The 11,978-nt window shown below is 45.9% G+C and overlaps 1 protein-coding gene across 1 annotated transcript in view; it reads right to left on the reverse strand.

Moving 5' to 3' along the window:
* IFT27 (intraflagellar transport 27) overlaps positions 1-4,525 on the reverse strand; it is a 53,228-nt gene extending 48,703 nt beyond the window's left edge. Inside the window, exon 1 of the mRNA XM_083156348.1 lies at positions 4,242-4,525. Within this exon, the coding sequence (XP_083012474.1) occupies positions 4,242-4,275 (34 nt within the window). The 5' untranslated portion in view covers positions 4,276-4,525. The remainder of the gene's footprint in view (positions 1-4,241) is intronic.
* Between the last annotated feature and the right edge of the window lie 7,453 nt (positions 4,526-11,978).

Genomic DNA, 11,978 nt, shown 5'->3' on the forward strand with positions numbered 1-11,978 from the left:
CGATCCGAGCAATGTAGATCGCTAAAGGTGTGTACACATGGTGCAATATGGTTCTTGTGCAATTTTGGCTTAAATCTCTCAGCAACATATTGAATGCAATTATGTTCCATTCTGTCTCTAACTAGCGATTTATCTTCAACAACACAAAAAACGCAATATGGTCGCTCAGCAAGATCACTCAGCACACAACGCTGCACAGCGATGTGTCATTGCTGTGTGCTGAGCGATCTGTCAGGGCCAGTGTTCTCCGATGAGAACGGGATTTAACTAGATTTATCCAGCATGCTAGATCTTAATTGCTGGACAATAGTCCACGCATCCCTAGGGCCCCTACACACAGAGCGATGTAGGGGCATTTTCTAAGCGATCTAGTGAGATTGCTTAGAAAATGCTCTGAAATGCGGTGCCCCATCTTTTCTGTACAGTATCAAGTGTATTTAAGATGATTAAAGGGTAGTGTTAATGAGATTGGAATCTACAATAGGGCCAAATCATCTATACTTTATCTATATTAAATCCCCATGAACACTAGACGAGACAGTATAACATATCACTGAGAAGAGCCCTTCTGAGCGATATCTTTTACTATCTCGTCTAGTGTGTACACTCAATATCATTAACGATGCAAACTCCAGCACGCCATTAACACGCCCCCCCCCGCATGTATAGACAAGAGAAGTCCTTGCTAATGACGGCCATGCTGCTCCTGCTCCCCCGCCGGCATCGGCAAGTGTGTATGCACTTGCTGATCTCCGCCGACGGCAATATCTGTGTCGGCTGGGACCGCCTAATGTGTTTGGGGACTAATTATTTTTTTTAAATATTAAGTGGAACACTGCTTAATACAGTCAAACAGCAGCTCCAACCAATTAGAAGATGTATGGACGCAGGGCATGACGCAATACCTAAAAATAGAATGTAATGACAGATAAGAACCACTTGGCCCATTGAGTTAGACATTCTTCCAGGGATGAGTACTGGTTTAAGTAATTTCATGTTAATTATGTTAACTATGGCATAGTACTAGTGTAGCACAGATTTACTAAGCCTTGCACAGTGATGAAGTGGAGAGAGATAAAGTACCATTCAGCTCTCTCTCAAGCATGTTATTACAGGGGAGTCATTACGCCAAGAACAGGGTGGTTCCTGGCGTAATGACTCAGTAGTGGGTCCGGAGGAGTCAAGGCACCTATGCTATGACTGTAAGAGGCAGGCTCCTCCCCTGCTGCATCCCAGAAAGCTTCAGTCACCAGGATGTGTCTAATAAACCCCACAATGTACAATGAGGGGTTATTCAGATCCTGTAGCAAGTGCTACATTGTGTCATACTTGCCTACTTTTGAAAACTAGTTTCAGGGAGATTATAGTCGGTAGGATAATTTTGCACAACTTCCCATGCTCCACCCAAAGGGGCGTGTCTAGTTCCATATATGGAGATATTGTGAAAAGAGATTGTGAACGTGGCACCTAGAAGTGTGGGTGTGTACTGCTACATCTGAGAGGAATCTTCTAAAATGGCTTAGATGCAAATGTAGATGAGCCCCAAAGCAGTTAATAAGAGCTACTATACTTGGCAAAGTGCTGGGAAATGGTGCTGATGATTCAATGTAAATGTATCTGCCGCTCATTGCTTTTTTCCTCACAAATGTAACAGTGTAATGTGGGCTACAGTAGGTGAAATGAGGGAGATTGCTAGACTAATGAGGGAGAGAGGGAGATTGCTGTTATTTCAGGGAGTCTCCTGCAGAATGCAGGAAGGTAGGCAACTATGCAATGTGTCCTACCACCCACTACAATTTTGATACACAGACATTACACATTAGCTGGTCATCAACCCTCTATAATCATATTACTAACACTGATGTGTCCTCAAATCTCCTGGCAACCACAAGTCTACCATATTTGTATCTGTACTGTGATACTCAGATATGGAAATGAGCTGGAAGCATCTTGTGTAAGTAGATGCCTCCTACATGCACATATGATCCAGTGCTGCCTCCTAGGATACAGCATCAGCTCACATGTGACATCATTGGCCGGCTGAGTGACTATGAGGTCATGCAGGATGGCCACTGCAGCTCCGTCCTTCAGGCCAGGAAATCTCAGTCGGAAAGCAATGAGGAAGGCTAGTCAGATGCTTGGTTGCATAGGTAGAGGAATCAGTAGCAGAAAAAAAGACGTAATAATGCCACGTTATAGGTCATTGGTACGGCCTCATCTGGAGTACTGTGTATAGTTCTGGAGACCATATCTTCAGAAGGATATAAATACATTGGAGAGTGTACAAAGAAGGGCAAAGAAAATGGTGCATGGCCTACATCACAAAACTTACCTGGAAAAACTAAAAGATCTTAACATGTATAGTTTGGAGCAGAGAAGGGAAAGGGGGGACATGATAGCAATCTTCAAATATATCAAGGGTTTTAACATAGTACAGGAGGGAAATTTTCTTCAAAGGAAAGGAAGTAATAGAACACGAGGACATGCACTGAAACTGGAGGGAGGTAGATTCAGGGGAAATGTTATGGCATCTTATGCCATCGCATCGCATGCCATATAGCCGCATGCGATGCGATGCAATGCAATACGATTTTTCATTTTATAAGCACCATACCTCCCAACTTATGTCCTGAAGAAATAGGGACACTCGCGCGGCCCGAAAAGGGGGTGTGGTGTATGCAAATGGGGGCGTGGCTTATGCGAATTAGCCGCAACCTCATTTTCATACGAGAATAGACGCTGTGCGCATGTGCACAGCGTCTATTCTACTAGATTGGGGGGTCTCCCAACTGCCACCCCCCGCAGCGGGACAATGCCTGCCGCGGGTGGGACAGCGGGACAGGACCCGAAAATCGGGACTGTCCCGCTGTAATCGTGACAGTTGGGAGGTATGAGCACCCTAATGGGTGCTTACAATGTTAAATGCACCCCCAATCAGTGTTCCCTCTAAGCTGTGCATGTGTGCGCGTGCACACAACTCGCCGAGCATGCGCACAGACATTACAACAGTGCGCACAGTAATTTGAGTGTAGTAATTTTTTCTTTTACTATTTTTTGTAATTTTGGCGGCCCCGGACACTGTGTATAATAATATGGTTCTGCTGGGATGGCTGTCAGTCAGCCTGTAAGCCCGCCCTTGGTTGCCGGGGTCTGTCAGGATTGGCTCCCCTGCACATCTGATCTGTGCAGTGCAGAAGAGCCAATACGCAGGTGCATCCTTCCCACTTTCCCGTCCTCCCACCTTACCCCCATTGCTGTTGTCCACCCCTAGAATGCGCTGCCACCACTGCTGCCTGCCACTAAACAGCCTGAGCCTGGGGTCGGCTCCCAGAGATGGGAGTGCCAGCAGGACACAAGCTTGACAGCCTGCCCGCCCATGACATCAGATGCTGAGGCAGCGGCTGGCAATGCATATGAATATCCTTACAAAGAAATAAGGATAAAAAAAGTGTTGAGATTACCTTAAGAAGGATAAAAAAGGGGCAGACTAGATGGGCCAAATGGTTCTTATCTGCCATCAAATTCTATGTTTCTAAGATCCTGTCCTTCACACTCTCCCAAAACTGAGGTCTCACTCCTCCATTGTGCAAAACACATTGCTATTCCAGCCCCTGCTCCCAAATGGCTGTGTGCTGTCAGTTACTCTACGTATGCAGTGGCACTGTGTCCAGCGATACAGTTCAGGTCCTGCGCATGAGGAAAGTACCTTCCATCAGTACATTCTGTGGTTTTCCACCTGTGTTGGCACCTGAATTAGGCCCTACGCACATGCGCAAACCCTGCACCATTGGACAAGGGGCCGATTTCGGACCGAAACGAATGGACCTGAATCAGCTTCCTCGCACAAATAGCATGCAATGCGCTACAGCAGCGTGCTTTTTCTACTAGATGTATTGCGATGTAGTACAAAAAGTATGGGCTGCATGTACTTTTTGTGCTGTGCGATGTGATGCGCGTGGGAGCATATCTCACAGGGAAAATGCTCCGTGTATGGTCCTTTACCCCGTACACACGTGGCGACCTGGCTTTTGGCTGAGCGACGTGCTTCAACGCGAACGCTCGGCACACAATGCAGTGCACCCGCTCAGCACACTGCAATGCTTTGGGCTGAGCATTTGTAGTCCTTCCTTGCACATTCAGACACATGCCTGGGCACCAGGCAAAAACACACACACACAGAGAGGCATAATAATAACAACAGCAATGCTAGTAACTGGGAAGGAGCAGCGCATACAACTCACCTGCTACAATGCATTTAGCTGACAGCTTCACCATGTTGCAGACACGGAATCCTGAGTGTGTGTCCCAGGAAAGGTGACCCGGTTATTATAACTCAGTGGATGGAGGACGGCAATACGAAAGCTGTATCTCTACAGGCTCTGCTCTAGGCTGTGGTTGTCAACACGCCGGCTGTACACAGATCCCATAATCGTTACACTCTGCAAATACCAAAATAAAACGCCGTACTGTGCAACCATAGCAACAAACATCCGGATGTTACGCCGCCGCTGTAGATTACACATGCGTATTAAATTTTTCAGACTCCTTTACAGTACGGCGCCATTTTCTTGAAGCCCTTCGGAATGACGCGTCACTTTCTCCCGCCGTGGCGTGTACGGCGCATGCGCGCTGGTGTCTCTGGAGGACAGCAATAATCCTGCATTGCTGAGTATCTTCATATGGAAGCTAATTATAAATATGGATTATCTTATATCTCTGTATATAAATATATACGTTGAAATCAGGGAATGAGTAATTCAATCCTTTTAAATGTGCGTTGGAGGATGATTCGATGTGTAGGAGTGATATTTTAGGGTAGTAATCTGGCCAGGGACTCTTGTGTGTGAATTTACTAAAGGTTGCTCTAATTCAATGTCAAAGTGTTCTAAAATCGATGTAGTGTTTCGAGGGCTAAAACACACATTTACTAACAGAATACATAATGATTCTAGAGTCACCACTGCTCCCGAAAGTGGCAGCATGGTTGGCAGGGAGAATATTGGAATACTGGTGGTATGGTCGCACAAGTACATCATCAGGCCCTGTCCCCACGGTAGTTGCTAAATTCTAGTGGGCTAAAGGACCTTTCATGCCCCCAAGGGGAGGAGCAAGGCCGGAGGGCTTGCTCCTTCACTATCCATGCTACCACTGGTTGCCTTTAGTAACCAGCTAGCCACCGTGCCCGAATCGTGGCAAGCAAAGTGAGCCCGCAAGGGTCCGTTTGGGACCCTTGTTCAAAGCTTGCTCCTCCTTTCTCCTCCCCTGTGAAGTCAGGAGGTCCCTTAGCCCACTTCAATTTAGGAGTGACAGGAAAAACACAGGCGTGCCTCAGTATTTTAAGGGAGGGTGTGTCATCAGCAACAGGTCGGATATGCCTGTTTTCATCGCAGCCGCCGAATAAGCCTCTGACTACTCTGAGGCAGCAATGACTGGTGTCCAGTGCAAAAATCATTCAGTGGTGAGCAGCGTACAAATGGTTTTGAAGATTTTGCATGACTGCAAATAGAGCTGCAGCCTCACACACCCATTCAAACAGCGATCAGATTGATTTGCAAGGCAGGATTTCACTCTAGCGGGCTGCATCTACCTGAACTCTGCCCGCTGCACAATCACAGCCGTGTAATCAGGTCTGAATCGGGCCCTTAATGTGAGCAGGGCTATTCCATAAGACGTTACATTATAGAATACACATCGGAACCAATCATCTGCTCTGCCTAGGGTGCACTTTAACCAGGAGCGGTGTACCGTTGCTGTTGGACGTGACTGCACCTTAGTCCATGAGTACAGACATGGGAAATACCTAGTGCTTACATTTTTGTTTTTAGGTATTGGAAGAATAATTGGTAACAGGAAGAATCCAGTACAGTTGGAAGACAAGGAATATTGGTAAGAAAAATCGGTTCAGGCAAGGCAAGAGTAAACAAAGCAAGCAGGCCAGCAACAAGCGGAACTCTAGACAGTAGCGCAGCACACGATCAAACGCTATCATAAATCCAACGGGGGGGGGTTTGATTTACTAAGACGGGAGTTCTATTTCACATGGGATGTTCATACCTCCCAACTTCTGTGCTGAGGAAATAGGGACACTAGCGCCCGGAAAGGGGCGGGGCATATGCAAATGAGGGAGCGACTTATGTTAATTAGTCGCGGCCTCATTTTCATACGAGAATAGACGCTGTGCGCATGCGCATTCTATTAGATTGGGGGGTCTCCCAACTGCCACCCCCCGCAGCGGGACAATGCCTGCCGCGGGTGGGACAGCGGGACAGGACCCGAAAATCGGGACTGTCCCGCTGTAATCGTGACAGTTGGGAGGTATGGATGTTGCTATGGGCAACCAATCAGAATCTACTTATTTATACCTAGGTCTGCCTCTATAACGATCCCAGACTGTGGGCAGATGTATTATGCCTGGTAAATAGCTGTGTTTGAAAAATGACAGGAGTTGATTGGTTAATGCATTATCACCTTCCACTATTTCACTGCTTTATCACTGTACCAGGCTTAATACATCTGCCCCTGTGTCTCTACCATCCCATTTCTCATCAGACTGCTACTCAGTACTGTGACATCATATCTATCACATCTACTATATTTCTGCTGAAGTGCCCACCTTGTTCACCACCAGCTAGTGTCAGACTATGCCATCTGGTACCTGTGAGCTGCCTGCTTCTTGCCTCAGGTAAGGGATTCCACTGCTACTCTAACTCAGCCTGTTACCACACCTCTGTCTGGTGATGCGGTTACTTTCTAAACTGTCCACTTTGCATTTTGGATACTTAAGCACCACTTTCACTGTAGCAGCAGTAACAAAAATAGAACAATCCATCTTCATTCCTTAGCTACTGACTGTAAAGCATTTCTTCAACCTGGAACACTATTAGGATCTGCATGCAGGCTACTTACTAACGAACCTCAGAAAATTATTTGGTTCTTTACTGTCTGCAGAACTTTCTTCGCCCCGTAGCAAACATTTTGAAGTAGCCCCTCTCCCCATCATTCATGATAGACACCTCTCTGCAGCAGTTCAGGTTGTACCCCAGAAAAGTGCCCTTTCTATTTTCTAAACCATAGCAGTGCCTTTGTTAGTGTTATGAATTATATATTGAGCTAGATCACGTTACATCACATTGTAGGGCTGCCAGTGCACATGAGGCAACACAGTACCCCAAATTCACATAATGACACGCACATAGTGTCCCCAGTATATTGTGCCTCATTACATTGCCCCCTGTTCATACTGTGCCACTCTATAGTGCCTCCACTTTATATTGTGCCACCTTACAGTGCCCACAGTTCATTTTATGTAACATAATGCCCTCCAGTCCTCTTATAGCACATTATGAGCAGATCCAGGGGAATACATATGAATGGCTGGCGGTCAGAAGACGGGTAGCTGCATCCTGATGCTAGCAATCCAGACAGGGGTTCAGTAAGTATACGTACCGTCTCCCTGTCCCCCCTCACCCTGTCTGTTCCTACCCGATGCCTTATTCCCCCCCCCCCAGCCCTGCAGCCTAAACCTAACCCTCCCCTTTAGTCTAACCCTAACCCTCTTTTCTTTGGTGTCCATTTATAATTGAATCGCGTATGCATTTACTGCCCAGGATCGCATTGTAAAATGCATTATTTCAGAGGAATGTATTGTCCTCCGTAAGGAGCCCGTCCCTGTGATCTGCTTTGTCATGTGCCAGGGGATCTGCACATGCGCGGTTAGCACTGCCCCCCCCCCCTCCCTGGTGAGCCCGCTGACCACACTTTCCCGTCAGCAGTGCGGTCTGTAGCCCATAGGCTACAATGGGCTATCACCATGTCAGAATGGCGGTAGCCACAGGACCCACTGCTATGCTGCCTGATGTTGATGTGGATGCAGGCGCCAGTGGGGCAGAAAGTATGGCAGCAGAGATTCCTGCTGTGGTCCCTCCTGATACATTCTGGTGATACTTAATATTTGCAGCTAACCCCCTAAAATGGGAATTTTCTGGGAATTACCTGCAAATATTATATGATAAATGTGCCGTTTAGTGCCTTCCTGGCCCCGTGGCCCTCTCTCTGCACATGCGCCAACTAGGGATTGTGCGCTACTATTAGAATTAGTTTTCACAGTCCACATGAGAATGTCCAGTTGGGTTGTATATGTAGAGTAAGTGCGAATAACATACAAGATACATACTACAAATGGGGGTTCATCCAACTAGGGATGGCCATGGTTACCATCAATAAAAATATGGCAAGTGGCCATACTGTATGATGTTCATCAATACTGGACATGAACAATACTTTGACTAACTGGCCCAGCGCCCAATCAGCACCTGTGGATGGAGCTTCATAGGTGTCAAGAGCAGAGTTATGGTCGGTGTCCACACAACATCTTGTAAAAATAATAAAAAAAAGCATTCAGTTTTGCTGTGCTATTGATGGAGGGAAACCATTCCACATTGATTGAAAAAAAAAAACGGTACTTGTTTCCTAGCACGGCGCCCAGATTTCCTACGTAAGGCATCGCATCGCATGGGCCATTATAGCTGCATGCGATGCGATTTTTTTATTTTTATGTAAATGTAATTTTTTCTATGGCCATTGTACCCCACTATATCGCATGGCATCGCATGTCCCGCAAAATGGCATGCGATCGCATGCGATTTTATAGGGTATGCGATGCCATGACATTAGGTATACAATAATATTATTGTATGTCCCAAAAATAGGTTTAACGCACCCCCCCCACTATCCACGCCACCTCCGAAGCATGGCGAGCAAAGTGAGCCCCGCAAGGGGCGGCAGAACGCGGCCTCCGACTTTTTCATTACCCCACTATCCACGTCGGCGTGGAGTTGATGTTATATAGTGTGGTGAGCGCAGCGAGCCACCGAGCCCAAAGCGTGGCGAGTGCAGCGAGCCCCGCTAGGGGACGCGGATTACTTTACATGTATTCCGCGTCCCCTCACGGGGCTCGCTGCGCTTCGGGCTCGGTGGCTCGCTGCGCTCGCCACACTATATAACATCAACTCCACGCCAACATGGATAGTGGGGTAATGAAAAAGCCGCATGCGATTTTGAGGGAGGTGCGCCCTGGGGGCATAAGAGCAGTGAATAAATGAACTTAAAAAAAATCGCATCTCATCGCATCGCATGCCACTAAAATGGCATGCGATGCAATTTTTTTTACGCAGAATAGCTCTCTACGCAATTCACGTAGTGGGCGCCATGCTGGGAAACAAGTACCAAAAAACCCATTCAACATCGGCCATAAACATGATCAGCGGTGTTCCTGTGCTCAGCTGTGTATCAGCCCCATAGTTTCTATGAGAACAGGGCTTGCTGTAGTTGAAATGCTCATCATAATGGATTCTTATAACTTATCTTGTGCAAATGTTTTATTATTCCACCCCTTTTCCACCGTTGCTATAATCGGGGGAATTACCGTGATAACCCAGGTCGTGGCTCAGTAAAATCGGCTTCCTTAAAAAAGTAAATACAGTGACCCGGGAATCCTGCCCTGGTAGCGACCAGGGTTGAATCTAGATAGGACCTGGGAAGGACCCAGGTAAGCTACAGTGTAAACAGGTAACCCAGGTCATCCGACCAGGGTCCCATTTACAGCATGGGGAGAGACAGATTTTCAATGATTTTTTTGATATATGTCAATAACATACAACTAGTTTGTGAAGACGCCTTTCAAATGTGTCAACATGGGACACAAGCATTAGGTCGACAATGGCTAGGTAGACCATCAAAGTTTTTGTCACACTTTTCTTTTTGAACCGGCGGTATTTGATGCCCTACCATCCACCAAGGCATGAAGGGAGAACAGAATAGTGTGCCGAGCGTAGCGGTACACTTTGACGGTTTCCCTGTCAAGTATGTCGACATTTGGGACAAAAAAAACAGCCAAACTCATGTCAACCTTTTGACCTTTATCAACCTAGCCATTGTCGACTTAATGCTTGTGTTGACCTTCCAACCCTGTCGACCTATTTTCACGTGTCAACATAAGCCATGTCGACCTTCTGTGGTCGAACCAATGCATGTCGACCCAATGGCCCATACCCAAAACCGAGGTTCATAGCACAGTTTATCAAGTATAAGCAGTAAAGAGATCCACATGCTCTGAATTGTAACACGAGTGCCATTGTACAGTTTGCTCACTAGAGGGCAGCATTTTACCAAACATGCCATTCTGATTGCTTCAGTAATATTTCAGATTTCAAGGTGTCATTGTGCAAAGCTCAAGATATCTCTCGCTTGCAGTGCAGATTTATTTTCACGGTGCATGGTAAAAAATATGAGGGTTTATTAATAATTTATTTACCCCTCAGCTGTAAATATAGCCCGTGTGGTTGTTAAGTATGCAAAACCTGCTACTCTGAATGAGAAAAATATAAATGGGTTAGTGGAATGGAATAATGGGAATAATGCCAGTCTAAATAAAGTAGTACACTAAATATAGATGTATTCTGTCAGTACGGCATACAGTACATGTATGTTTTATTGAGTACAAGGATGTATAGATCTGTAAGGTTCAATGCCTGCAGTCCAGCTGATTCTGGACAGCAACAAGAAAATTATTTAAAATTATTTTGAAGGCAAAAACTGTAAGGGATTATACATAGTAGGAGTGTGTCATTATAGTTATTTCTCTGCCACCGGTGCCCTCATCTACTGACCTAAGGTGTCTGCGGACCAGGTTCTTGGGGAACACCAAAGACTGGGGCACGAAATAAAGAGATGTTTTATGTTCACTCAATCAATGGATTTGTTGGAGTAAATCTTAATGAGAAAAGACCGGCACTATGAGGTAGACTTGAGTCATACATTCTGCCTCTCATATGGATTCTTAATATGTCAGCGGGAAATGTCACAGGGTAAAATATAGTAAGAATGACACCTTGACCTATTAGTAATCAGTGTACTCTGTTTAAATACCAGTCCGGCAACTCTGCAGTGTGGAATGAGGGGATATAAGAGCTAAATGGCTCATCCTGTTAAAATGTATAATAAGCATGATCCTATATAGCTTTTTCCTTGTGATAGCCACTACAGCGCACAATACTGTAGCATTGCGGAAGAAGATGAAGCATGGAGTTGGCACAATCCCTCACAATTCTCACTGAATCATAATGTTCTCAGAAAAAAACCCAGAGAATAAGGAATTAAGTTAATGAAATAACAAAATCTTACCTACGTTCTGGTGATACAGAGATGTTACCGGCATATATTGATCTATATCATAATTTGTTATTAAACAGTATGAAATAGCTGATTATATGACGTTGTATAATTCTATTCCAAGTATTGAACAGTTTATGTAAATAAATATATTGTTATTTTGAATGCAAATATTTTAAATGCACTTAAGACTTGCTATATAAGATGATAGATATATTCTTATATCATATATCTATATACAGATGGAGTCTGTCTCATTCAGCTGGGGGCAGAATTGCCAGCCCCCGCCACCCGTTCCGGTGGAGCTCTCTGCCGCCTCCCCGACGGTCCCCGCTGCCTCCCCGCACCCCCCCTAACCCTGCCCGTCTCCCTGAAGCGGAGACGGGCAGGGATTCCACTGCCTACCGCCGAGCGATGGGTATGTGCGTGCGTGTGAGACGCTCCCGTCAGATGGAGCACCTCTATGCCAGCTCTCGCCAGTGGAGGGGTTCTGGCGAGGGGTGGGGATGTATAAGAGGCGCTCCATCTGTATATCCAAAAATAGTCATGCTGTCTGCAATTTCCTATCTCTCTTTATCTATCCTAGTAGAGAATATTGGACGAATGTCAGTCTTGTGACATGCGATCCTCATTGATTATATTATTATACAGAGGATGGGAACAGGATGACACTACTTGCATCATTGAACATCAAAGTAGTCTTCAAATCTTTCAAGCTCTGTCTTTTTGGTACTTGTGTACTAGCACGGCGCCCATCGCATTGCAGACCATAAGGCATGCGATGTTACGTGATGGCAGGCGGTGTTATA

The sequence above is a fragment of the Crinia signifera genome, chromosome 8, assembly GCF_055691185.1.
Source record: "Crinia signifera chromosome 8, ASM5569118v1, whole genome shotgun sequence".
Classification (NCBI taxonomy): Eukaryota; Metazoa; Chordata; class Amphibia; order Anura; family Myobatrachidae; genus Crinia; species Crinia signifera.